Here is a 13,402-nt window from a genome sequence, read left to right on the forward strand (position 1 = left end):
GGTTTGACTATACAAATCACAACACATAAATAGGAAAATGATCGCGTTATTTTGTCACTTATTGGGAGCAGTATGCTAGCTAAAGCCACCCACTTCCAGTCTTTGTGCTAAGCTAAGCTAGCGGGGGCTGCGTCAGACAGAGTTACAGCACGCACGGAGATGAGAGAGGTATGTATGGACTTATCTAACTCTGGGGGATACGGTAAATAAGCTAAATTCCCAAAATGTGGGCGTGTTCCTTTAACCTTTATACCTTTCCTGTGACAGCATTAGGAACTGTACCTTATTGGACGAGGTGCTGGCCCCTGATTTCTCTGGGCTTCTGGTTGACTCTCTCTTACTCTGCACACGGTCTGCAGAAAACTTGGACTCTTTGTAGTCTATACCAAGGATAAGGGCTACTTTGACCAGCTCTTCGTGTTTTTTATCAGACTCTCTCTCTTCAGCACGTAGTTTAGAGAGTTCGGTCATTGCATCTTCTTGAAGCTTACCGAGGTCTATAAGAACAGGGTCCTTGTGTCCATCTTTCTCTCTGCGCTTCTTTCTCAGAAGTTCCCCTGTATAAACAAAACAGACAGTTACAGAGTAATACTTCACCCCCTATTGGTAGTCCTAATAAACTTTTTAATTTGATCATAAATCCGTGCTGACAAGAGTCCTCATTCTATGAATATTCACTATTGTGCAATAAATAAATTCATGCAAATGAATAAAACAATAAACAGCTGTCGATATGGACCACCAATATTTTGTCAATATATGCCAATAGAAGTTGCTCAAGGTCTATTTTTAACACAGGGCTCAACATAAAGGATTGCCCGGTGGCCCGGGGCAAGCGTGAGAGACGTTCGGGCCAGTAGAAAGTATTGTCAGTTGTCCGATAGGGCCAGTGCTTCACCCTCAGTCACTAAAATATATTTTTATCAACATATATTATTTAACATCTTGGAAGCAGACATTTAATTTGGTAAAACACGACGAAAGAAACGATGCAATATTTTGCACAATTTGCTGTCAGTTTACAGATAAAGCAGAAAAGTTGGGAGCCTTTTTTCGTTGGAACATGTCTGTTGTATATGTATACAATTATATTTAATTTTTGAATTATTCTTTTTAAATGTGTGACACTGACATTTTTTTTATTGGGGCTAGTGAAAATTTTGTCAGGGCAAGTGAAAACCTGAACCACTGGCCCAACTGTGCCAGTATAAAAAATTATTTGGGTTGAGCCCTGTAACGTATCCAAAGGTTTGGAAATCATTTGTTGTGTGCAATGGAAAGGTGGCATTAGACATATTAATGGTAGACTTTCAAAGAGAAATACCGTGTTGCCTCCTCAATGTCTCCACCTCTTTCATTAGGTTTCCTTTTCTCTTCATTCGTATTTCTTTATCCTCTTTTAGCTTCTCAAGTTCTTCAAGGACCTAAAAAGAATTGTATTTGGAAGAATATTTACTGAAAATCTGTTGCATTTCCCCAAAAACTAGTTTTTTAATCTGAATGTTAACTAGATTTCGGTTAGCTTCAGATAACCATTAATGTGGGCTACTTGTATGGTTTCAATATGTAGATCATTTTTGAAGCTTCACATCCATTATCTCCATGAACCGACAAATGAATCAGGGTTTCCTGCAGCACTTTGCATGGGGGCGGCCCGCCTAAGCTAAAAAACCCTACCCCTTTAACTAGGTCATCCCAAAAAAAAGCGCTGCACAGAAGGCCGTCAAGTGCATCTCGGAAAATAGCGTGGATGCGCTTCACAACGGGAGCGGGGAAGCGCGCCACACGGCCGAAATGAGAGAAAGACGTGGTCAGTCACTGTCTGGAAAATAGCCAGTTGATAAAACGCGCGTCCGTGAGAACTGTAAGTTAACTTATGTTTTGGGGTTATTTTAGCCTGTTATTGTATTAGTCTATAGTTCCTGCAAATTTAAAGCAAGTTAGCTGGTGATTTTGTTGTTTGAGCGACCTGCTAGCTAGGTTTCACGTGCCTGTTGATTAGATATAATTGTTGAGCGCTCTTGCTCACTTTATTTATGTGCATTATTTACATGCTACAGTAGTTTCACTCCTTTAAGATAATGTAATTAATAGTGGGAAATAATCAGTTTTTACCATTTTTGCGCTATCTATCATCGGTCGACAGAAGTTCTACAACATCTGCTTTGGTTTGTGTTTATTAACCCTTTAGTTTCACTTCATCACGCAGCTATTACCATTTAATGGGTATCTGTTAAAAACATTTAATTCATTAATAATCTAGTATGTATTCATTTTCTGTCATAGTTTCTTCAAAATTAAGTTTAATTTGAGTGTTTTTAATAAAAATATTTTCATTTTTATCATAAGGCATACGCCCCGCCCCCTTGATTACTACGCCCCCCGGCCCCGACCACCCGCGCAACCCTACCACTTTAAATAACAAATTTTCTGCAGGAAACCCTGGAATGATCTTCTTGAAATTGTCATAACTCATTTTGAATTACCTTTTGTTTTTGGCTGGCAGTATTCTTATCTTCCATAGCTCTCCTCTGACTGTCACTAATGATTGGTTTGGAGGCCACAGCATCTGTTTTAGTAGGTACTGAAAAGACAAAAAATTACTAAATGTCATGTGTAAAGTCTCAAGATTTTAACAATTACTCACAAAAAGAGCTAACCTTTTTTATCAGTGTCCTTTCCCTCAGTTGTTCCTGTTGCAATCACTTTAAGAAAAGGCCTCTCCATGCCACGAAGATTGTAGGGATCCATTGGATTGTGAGGAGGAACTGGCATACCTGGAGGTGGATACATTGGCCATCCTGGTGGCATGTACGGAACATAATTGCCATACGGATCATAACCATGGGGAGGGTAGTCGGGTGGCATAACCCCATGCGGTGGTGGCGGAGGATATGGCATTGGATGTGCTGGGAGGTTGGGTCGTGGAGGAAACACGGGTGGCCCTGGACCCGCAGTAGGTGTTGTAGGCCAGACTCCTTGTGTAGGGGTAGGTTGACTCTCATTCTTGCTCTGGCTGCGTGACCGTGAAGACCTTTTTGGTTCTGGTGAAACTGGCTTCTTGCAGCTGCGACCTGAATTGCGTTTGTAGCTTCTACTGCGACTTCTGCTCGAGCTTTTGCTTCTGCTGCTGCCACTGCTACTGCTGCTGTAACTCCTGCTGCGGCTCCTGTGTTTTCGTTCGGACTGCCGACGGACAGGAGTCTTCTTTACAGAGCTTTTACCGTGGAGGCGCTCCTGAGTCCTGACGGCCATCTTGCTGATCTCAGCCACACCTAAGTCCAGGCCGATCGTCTTCAGCAAGTCTTGTATCTTCTCGTATTCTTCCACCTCCTTTCTCACCTTCACATCTTGTGGGCCAACCCCAGGTGGGAAGTCAGATGGTTCCTCACCGTGTACCTCAGGCGTGGCCAAGGTATGACCTCCTCTGTCGGCCTGTGAATGGTTTACATTATCATCTTCAGCACGACCAAACATGTAAGGTGTGGTGCTGTGTTCTCCTCCAGGTACATCATGAGACTGTGGGAATCTTGTGTCTGGAAAGCTGGACTCTGTAGGTATGTCCTTAGTGGGTTTCATCTGGCTGTCATCCTCATCCACTTCATCTCCATAAAGAAATTTCTCCTCATCTTCAATATCAGTAAGACTCTTCTTTACATTCTGTGAATGCCCTACCATCTCTGCCATCATTCCAATAAACTCAACAAGGTCCGACTTTTCCTGTCGTCCTTCTTTCTCATGAGGGAGGATTGCGCCGATTCCACCTTCTTTGAGAGACTGCAATTTGCCAAGAAGCTCTTCAAGGGCACTGCTATCAGAACATTTTCCTAGCATGGATGCCATCAATTCTGGATCCATTGTTTTGGTCAGTGCAGAGAGAAGCTGCTCTGCCTCATGGGAAAGACCCCCATCTGGGTTTGCTCGAGGCGAATCACTATTCTGAAATACATAACATGCAACAGCAGGTTTGAAAAGGCATAAAAGATCAGATACAAACATGATTACTGATATATGTCGTCTCTTGAGCCAATGATGTTGTTTTGATGTTTTAGACTTTTGAAGGACAACATATAAATCGCTTTCCACATTTATCTCTGCTGGAAATTGGAATACACTGTATACTTTTAAAATCCCCAAAAAGGGTTTAACAATACTTAAAACAATTGAACAGCTTAAGTATTCATCAACAATTGGCTTGAGAAAGAGTTGTACATCTCCAAATATGTAATAAGAGATGGTTACCTGCGCAACCATGGGAGAATCTGTCTCGGACGAATCCATCCTTTTCTTCAAAATGGACTTTGCAGGTTGTACAAGAGTATTCTGTATTTCCTTACGTCGCCGTGCCTTCTCCAGCTCAGTAAAGTCCTCGGTCCCCTCACCCGGTCTGACACTCCTGCTGTAACGACTCCGACTGGAGCTCCTGCTGCTCCTGCTGCTGCTGCTACTACTGCTGCTGCCACTGTGACTGACGCTTCGGCTCCTACCGCGACTCCTCCCTCTGCTATGGCTCCTTTCTCGGCTGCGGCTACGCTGACGGCTCTTGCTCCTTGCCCTGCTCCTGGCTCTACTCTGTCTGCGACCGCGGCTTCCACTTCTGCTGCGACTTCTACTGTAGCTCCTCCCGCGGACTCTGCTCTTGCTACGCGCTCGACTCTTTGATCGTTCAGGACTCCTGCTCCGACTCCGGCTGCGTGGTCGACTTTTGCTGCGCGGATAACCGGGACTGGGGCTCCGGCCCCTGCTCCTGCCACGACTGACACTGCGCCGCCTTGAACCCCTATCGCTGTGGTCATCATAGCTCGATCTACGTGGAGAATAATACGGCTTCTTATAATCTCCTGCACCGTAATCTCTATTAATAGAAAATTTCACAAACAGCAACAGAATTGTAAGGGTTGACGCTTTCATATCGGGTAATGTCTTTAGGCTCAAGGAGAAATCTTTTAACAATTACACACTAGCTTCTAGTGCTGTGGTATATGATAATATTTGTTAGTGCAGGGCTCCAGACTGCCACCAAATGGTCGCATTTTGCCACCAAAATTTGAGAGTATGCCGCTGAATTTTACATCCAGTCGCACATGTGTGATCAGTAAATTTGACCTTTATTTTGTGATGTGACACTGAATTTAAAACAGCACATTGTACTTTCTGCATCTATAATCAATGTATTTATTAGTAATAATACAGTGTATTACTTAGTAGAAATGTGAATATTTGGTTAGCATGTTAATTTATGGTATGTGCCCCTAAATTTTCTGGTTGCGCCCCTAAAATTTTCAGTGGGGGCCACTGTGCTCCTAGTGAAAAAAGTTAGTCTGGAGCCCTGTAGTGATGCTCGGATCAATGCCGATCTCCACTAAAAATACGTGGCCGATCACTATTCTGAATCGGACAGCCGATCTTATTCCCAGCTATTTCATGTACTACGGCTTTTAATCAGTAAGTCCTTATCGATCTAAAATCATTGTTAGTTTGAGTCATTTATAACATGCATTTGAAAAAGCAACACTTGTCAAACACAATTATTAAACATATTCTTTATTATCATGAAAATACCTGAAAAGGTTAGAATATATAGCAATATAAATATATCCTTAAGACATTTCCTAGAGCTGCGTGTGTATTGTTCTTTGTCTATAGCGCATTTTGAGTTTCTGCACGAGAGCGCCCCCTGGGTTTTGGATGTTTCGCCGTAATTCATTGAGAAGCATAGCAAGCATTATCGGCCGATCGATCGGAGCATCCCTACTATTTATTGTTTTTTGTGCTAGGGATGTGACAGTAAGGGAATTGTCCCACTGGTTAATTGATGTGTGACTAACCCACTAATACCAGTATCACCCGCTGGGGAATGGGGTTTTTTAATTGATGATGGTTATAAATGATAGTGCAGCTGTGCACACTTTACTTTCACTTTTGAAGTTGTTGCAATTATTTGAATGCAGTGCTTGAAGTGGTACTTCTCTATTTTTACCTGCCATTTCTAACTGTACGAAAGGCTGCCATTCCCAAACTTTAGGAACCGTTTTGGACTGAGCAACGGACAACCGGAACTTGTTAAATGAAATTTTACACCTGCTGCCATTCTGTGATGACTCACGTTTGACTCATGCTGAATTTAGCAGATGCATTAAGTTTTTAATTGTAGCATCGGTGGGTGGGGGGGGTGCTGCGGTGTGCATTCATGTAATCGGTAAGACGCTAAACACTGTATATAACTAACCCCGTTAAAATGCACAATCATAATGTGATTATGGCAATATTGAGATTAATACTTTGCCTCATGTAAACACAATACTTCGATAAAAATAATTTGATTAAGCTCATAATCGCAGTATGTATAATCGTATTAAAAGAGGTGGCATAGACTGATATGCAAGGTGTTAACACTTTAATCGCATTTATAGCACACTAACTGAAGTGCGCGTGTGTTTTAGTCATGCACCTTAAGCGCTAATTCATTCTAAAACTTGACTTTAGGATGTTTTCCTGAACTCCGTCAACACGACTCACTGTCATCGGTCTGCCTTTTACCAGAAACAGCTCAAATAAAGGGCTCGTTATAGTTGTGCGTAGGTCCTACGGCGTAGCCACAACCGCGTAGGTTCCGCGCAGGTTTTAATTTATACTTTTGCTTCGTTGTCCGCGTCGACGTGCAAACACACGTGCAGACCGCTGGTAGGCAGTAACCATGCGTGCAACCACAGCAGCAGCGTGACCGTCAAAGAAGAAGAAGCTTACCAAGTTAACCCACAAACGAAGAAGAAACAGCAACTTGATGTATATAATTTGAGAAGACCAGCAGTGATGGAAGTAAATAAACAGCGACTTTTGAGGAACTTTGAGTCAAATCACTCCTCAACTTGGCTCATCTTTGTTTTCACCGTCACAAATGGAAATACCTACTGTATGACGCCGGGTTTTTTTACCTGAGGGGTTTTGGTGGGGCAATCACAGCGTTTGCGATCCACGTAGATCTGACGCGTTGTTAATCATTTTGCGAGGTGCACGTCAGGCTACGCAGAGCTATGCACAGGCTACGGATAACCTACGGCGTAGAGCTTACGCACTACTATAAATCGGGCTTTACGTGACAATAGCATATAAAATTGTAACAGCACTGTCATAATATTTGTGTCGTCATTGCAGCACAGAATTACTAATTACGGCCATAAGAAAGTGTTTGTTATTTAACGTAAGTTAAATAAAACCGTGGAAAGTATATGTGAGGTCATCATTTGTGCTCTGCATAAGGCTATGTGTGAATAATAAAAAAAATAAAAACTGCTGGAGTAAAGAGGTTAGCTCCAGTCATGTACACATCTTACTGCGATTAAGTCATTTATTCTGATTATTGGAAATAATCGAATTATTGGTGTACATGTAAACATAGTCACTGATAAAACAGACGATTGTTGATGACGGTAACAAAAAGTGGGTTGCTTTTCAAGGTTACCGACACTAGCATCATACCAGTTACAGTATCAAGGTGTTACGAGTATCAACAAACTAGAATTTATGCTGCTAATACACATTATTTCAATGGAGTGTGTTGCAAAGGATGATAAATTCAAAGTTTTACAGAGAAGATGCTTCTTCATGTGACCAACTAAAAATCTTGATGCATTGGGTCCTGTTGTGCTTTTAAAATTATTTTATAAACATACAAAATCTACAATAAACTGTGCATAAACATACATTTATGTAGATTTTAAAACAATTGTGAGCCAGTCTGTGAAATCCAGACCAAGACTCATCAGTATCAAAGATATGGTTATGTTTTCACAGAATGATGTTTATGTAGGATGATTTTAAGTAGTAAACACACACAAAATATTTTAGCTGGCTATTAACAGGCAGGGTCATAATTTTGTTAACTGGTCAAGCTTATTCAAGTCTGGTATTGCTTGTTTGAAATTCCTTACCGAACATAGGGAGCATCTGCTGGATTGGTCAACTCATTTCCAACAGTTATGACCAGACTGTGATCAACAGGGAGACCACCACGAGGAGGTGATGGACTGTACCTCTGTTTAGGAAAATGGGAACATAACTAACTTGTACACAAAACAATAGATTACAAACAACACAGACTTTACCTGGTGTAATAAATGAATAGGTTAACTCTGTTTCCTGACTAGATAAAGATAGGTATTGCATAACTTACACTTAAGAGTCTTAACTAGCATCTGCTCATTTCCTTTTTTATTACTGCGGTAATACCATAGTACAGTTAGCTTATGTTATCAGAATGTTTACCATGGTCTAACAAATCATGCTAACTGTAATGTCTATGCGTGTGTGTAGTAGTAGTGTTTTGTTTTTACTGCATACCCTATATGATCCCTGAGGTCGCCCTTCTCCTCTATAATCACGAGGCTCATCTCTCGCACCCGGTGATGAATATCTCCGCCGTGGAGACGGACGCCGGTAGGGATCCGACGGTGAGTGATGTCGAGGCCCGGGACGGGGTCCAAAGCCACGAGACGGCGGAGGATGATAGCCGCCTCTGTGCGGCCTAGCACCGCGATACATTACGACGCTTCGGCACTTACTCTATATCAGCATCAAATTCGTATTAACCGACCGCAGTTCTCTTCTGCAACAGATAAATATGCAAGCAAAATAACCCTAAAAAATAATCTCAGAGACAATACAACGCATTCATTACACAAAACCGACAACTCGCTACATGTTAGCTTCCCGCGCCGCCATTGGTCTACGTGAGCGGGACGTGACGTCACGCTGAAACAGACCAATCAAGAGCGTCGAGACAGCGTCAATGTTCTATATGATCAAAGTACAATTCAGTTCACGATTTATTTTTTTGATAGCGTTATTTATATTTTGCAAAAAATGAATGCTCGTACTTTTGAGTCCACTTTGAGGCTCGAAGTTATCTCAATGCTTTATCAAGAGTTCCTATTAGTACGGTCGGCATACACTTTATGAGACATTTTAGTCCAGTGGCTTGACGGAGCCAATGCGCTACTTTCACTCTCACCAATTAACTATTCACTTCCCGTTAATAGATGTGTTTATTTCGATGTGCCGCATTAAAACATTAGAGCATTTAACCGTATGTTGCAAATACTACATAATAATGTTATTGTAGGATGGAAGATTCTGTGGACTGAATAAAGTCTATACTTATATAATATTAGCCTAGATTGCCTTTCTTTTTGTGTTTGCACTGTTTTTATTTACAACAAAACGCAACACCATGATATTTGTTGAAGTGATCTGTATTATAATCAGATTCACTATGTCGGCCTTGAACTTGAAAACGCGACGCGAATCGCGCTTCAATGATAGCGCGCGTGCACAGCTAGAGCTGATTAGTTCATGTTCGCGTCCGGCTTTAACGGACAATACCCATATATCAAAATAGCGGCCTTGTGAGAATCTTAGTAAACGATTTATTAATATGTCTTAAAGGTGCAGTGTGTAAATTTTAGCAGCATCTAGAGGTGAGGTTGCGAATTGCAACCAATGGCTCAGTCCACTGATCAGCCCTTGCTTTTGAAACGCATAGAGAGGCTACAGTAGCTGCCATAAGAAAAACATGCCATTGTCGGAGACAACTTAGTAAAAAAGTTTGTCCTTTAAGGGCTTCTGTAGAAACATGGCATCACAAAATGGCGACTTCCATGTAAGGGGACCCTCGGTGAATGTAGATAAAAACGTCTCATTCTAAGGTAATAAAAACGTAACGATTCATTATAAAAAGGTCTTTATACACCCCTGATAATATAGTTTTGTATATTTTTTTGCATTTCTGTCAAGAGATCCTTTTAAAAATTACACACTGCACCTTTAAACGAATGTAAACAGCCTACGGTCTGTTAGCTAAAGAGGAAGAGAAATTCACTCACTGCTGCTGACTGACTTTTTTTCTTTGTAAAAAAAGATTAAAAATTTGCTTCATTAACAGACAGTACATCTGATCTGAGAGTTTAAAATTCACCCAAATTATTTACACTGTGCTAGTAATGCATGCAGTGCAGTATATGAATATTTAGGTACTGTGAAGTAATCAGCAATCATGAGATTCATTCATCCTTTTTGATAGTTTTTTTTTTATATTTCATGGACTATGGAACCCCTAAAGTAGCCATTTATAAAATTCTAGTTCTGCCACTTATTTAGTCAGTTTGATAAATAGAAATAGGCAAAAAGGAAAATGATAAGAACTTTAGAATTATAACACAGAATTGACAATAACAAAAAATTACGGTAGCATTACTGTAAACAAATAAACACTAAGATTGTGCTCAGACCAGTGGCAGAGCCAGACATTATGGGGGTTTAGCCCAAATCTAGGGGTTCCAAGGCATGGTTATTTTTTCCCCATTTATGTCAGCTTTAAAAACACTTTTTAAATCTTAAGTGTTGTCTGTAGCCTATTTTCATTTTGAAACAGATTTTTGACAATTCCTTAATTCCTCAACATGTGGCCTCTAGTACTTTCTAATTTTATTACATTTCCCCTTTTATTTTTTAACATAACAAAACAATAGGACATTTTAATAATTTCTTTTTATGTAGCAAAAATTTAACTCTAGTAAACAACTTCTATTTTGCCACTATAGCAATTTTGACTTCACTAGCAGTACACTTTCTCACCTGCTTCTTGCAGCGCGCTCTCTCTCTCTCTCTTTCCAGGGTTCCCACACCTTAGTTAACTTCAAATTCAAGGACCTTTCAAGGACTTTTCAGGTCCAATACCCTCAAATTCAAGGACTAAATGTGGGGACACATTTCAAGGGAAAGTTTACATCGTGTTACCTTTTAAGATACCTTGTTACAGTTCCCTTTCGAGGGAACTCGCGCTGCGTCACTGCGATGACACTTTGGGGACGCCTCAAGGGGTACGTGCATCTGAATGTATATATCAAATTCAACCAATGGTGAGGCTTAACGACAAAGACACGGTGACGCGGGAGCCAGGAAGTATATTGCTATCTAAAATATTGCCAAAGCCGGCGTTACAGGGACACAGGAAGGGAGACGCAGCGTCTCGTTCCCTTCTCAGGGAACAACAGTTACACACGTAACCAGAGACATTTTCATTTGTCAAACACAACTATGCAAAAAAAAACATTTTGGTATGAATCAACATTCGCATACAAAAGATATAAGAATTTAAAGCGAACAGTTTAGCATGTGTGCTTAAAAAGTCTAGAATTTTTATGATTTTATCCTACACTACACAGGGAATAATATGGATTTTTTTCCAGAAAACTTCTTGAATAAAATAGATTCTAGCACATTCAATGACCTGTATCTATGTATGTATATTTTCAAAAACTTCCCAGGGCCTTGAATTGTTTTCCCAGATTCACAAACATTCAATCATTTCAAGGACCCGTGGGAACCCTGCATCTCTCTCTCTTTGCACTGACAATTATCACATGTAAGAGATTGAATTCACATTTTAAAACTGTCTATCAATGCATTTCTAATGTGAAACGTCTCTTTAAAAAAATCGTATATCTATCTATAAAAAAGGGATATTTGCTATGAGCATGGTTTTGTTTCAAAGCTTTAATTCACTGTTATTCAATGCCTATAGGCCCTACTTTAGCGACAGTGTGCAGCAGAGCAAGTAGACCAGAGCGCTACAGTAGTCAACAGCCATGCAGATAATATATAAGTTGACACAATTTAACAGTATTTACATCCCATAACTATAAATATACACTTTCACATGCAGTGTAATAATGAACACTTAAAAAAATGCGTTTACTGTGGGGAGATTCAGCATTTTAATTTGCACACATTATAATTTACCTTCATTTCAATTTCAATGTCTCATTCGTTTATACTGGAGTGTGGACTACAAGAGTTTAAAGCTGATTGCCGCCACCTAGCGTACTGAATGAATTTATTTTATAACTTTCAAATGATTCGGGGCTTTTGAAAATTGATTAAGGTCAGGTCTAAAAGATTGAAATCAAACTTGAATGTTTAATTCGATTGTGAGACTTGCCTGGATTTCACAGACAGGGTCACATATAAAATTCGAAGTAATATTAACAAAGTATAAACCCTAAACCTAATGTCAGTGTCTCAGTGAGCACAGGGGCAAGGGACCAAACTCTAAAGGAGAAAAACTGACTCAACCAGGAAAGGTCAGTCCACCTCACACATTAATATATAGCTGCAACAGACACCGGATGTGTACTGTTATAGAAGCAAAGCTGCAAAAGGCAGGCATCCAGGTAATTTAATGGTGAAAAGATTGTCATAGAAGTCCATCTCATAATTTTCCCATCGGCTGTATTTGACCCAAGCTTCTGCTGTGGTCACCATTATGGGGCACAAAGCTAAGCATCTTGCAGAACTACAAGAGATTGAGCCATGAGGCAAAACAGGCTGATATTAGCATAGATTAAAGCATGGCATATCTAGATAGATGTGAATTTGTTACAAAAATAACTAATCATTACAAAATATCTAGATTTTTGTTGTTTTAGCTTATTGTTTTTAAAATTGCTATAGAAATAAAATATGACTTGATGCCAACGCTGTTCTAATTCTGGTCTATATTAGAAAGGCATGATCTAAACAAGTTTAAAAGTTGCACTAAGATCCAGTACAATAAATGAGATGGCGCTGAGAGCAGACGTTTTGATGGAAAGTAATTTATAACTCTGAGCAGTGCCTAAATCTTGACTGAGACAAGCAAGTCAAGTTTAAAACACAAAATTTAAATCATTTAGCAGACGCTTTTATTCGACAGCAGAACTTCATCAGATGCCTACATTGCTTATCCACATTCTGAAGCATCTGAAATTTCATTTGCAACCAAAATGTAATTAATTGTTTATGGGTTTTTTCCATTGTTTTAAACTCCATCCAAAACACAGGCACAAAAGTCAATCAAAATGATTCCTTTTATTTCACAGGAGACATTACACATTTCCACTTGGTTGTAAAGCACACACATAATTCATACAATTCCAGTTTCTTAGTTACCTTCATTAAATTTCACTTTTCTCTTAAGTTCTGTTAGGATTAATAAATTCCTTACATTTTTTTTAATAATCAAACAACTTTACATACTCAGAATGAGGTTAACATTCCCAACACTTTTTGAACAATAAATGTCCATTCCACATTCCAGCTACTATAATAAATTGGTTGATAATCATGTAGTAAAACATCTATTACTAAATAGAAATTCCAAATATAAAAAGTATATTTTTAGCAGTATTGTATGAGTCCTTTCTATCTTATCCTGATAATGTATAAAAGGTAGCATCTACCAATATAAATGACATTCACGACAGCTACTTACCCCAACAAATTCTCACAGATGCCTTTTTTGATTTAAGTTATTCAATGCAGGGGGAAGTCAAATCAATCAATCTGTGCAAATCATTCATAAATA

At 39.7% G+C, this 13,402-nt stretch overlaps 1 protein-coding gene across 21 annotated transcripts in view; it reads right to left on the minus strand.

Moving 5' to 3' along the window:
• The window catches only part of LOC129415743 (serine/threonine-protein phosphatase 2A 56 kDa regulatory subunit delta isoform), a 73,381-nt gene extending 64,315 nt beyond the window's left edge, over positions 1-9,066 (minus strand). For 10 of the 21 annotated variants that reach the window (XR_012372049.1, XR_012372048.1, XR_012372046.1 and 7 more), the window contains exons 1-7: positions 8,341-9,065; positions 7,932-8,035; positions 4,243-4,855; positions 2,661-3,939; positions 2,487-2,584; positions 1,325-1,424; positions 283-557 (exon numbers count right to left, since the gene is read on the minus strand). Coding sequence is in view for 5 of the 21 variants with exons in the window: in XM_073872963.1 (XP_073729064.1) it covers positions 283-557; positions 1,325-1,424; positions 2,487-2,584; positions 2,661-3,939; positions 4,243-4,855; positions 7,932-8,035; positions 8,341-8,541 (2,670 nt within the window). In the remaining 16 variants the exon portion in view is untranslated. Of the gene's footprint in view, positions 1-282; positions 558-1,324; positions 1,425-2,486; positions 2,585-2,660; positions 3,940-4,242; positions 4,856-7,931; positions 8,036-8,340 lie in introns of all 21 variants that reach the window. The other 11 variants (XR_012372054.1, XR_012372053.1, XR_012372051.1 and 8 more) reach the window with 4 other exon arrangements.
• Between the last annotated feature and the right edge of the window lie 4,336 nt (positions 9,067-13,402).

Source organism: Misgurnus anguillicaudatus, chromosome 11 (assembly GCF_027580225.2).
Source record: "Misgurnus anguillicaudatus chromosome 11, ASM2758022v2, whole genome shotgun sequence".
Lineage (NCBI taxonomy): Eukaryota > Metazoa > Chordata > Actinopteri > Cypriniformes > Cobitidae > Misgurnus > Misgurnus anguillicaudatus.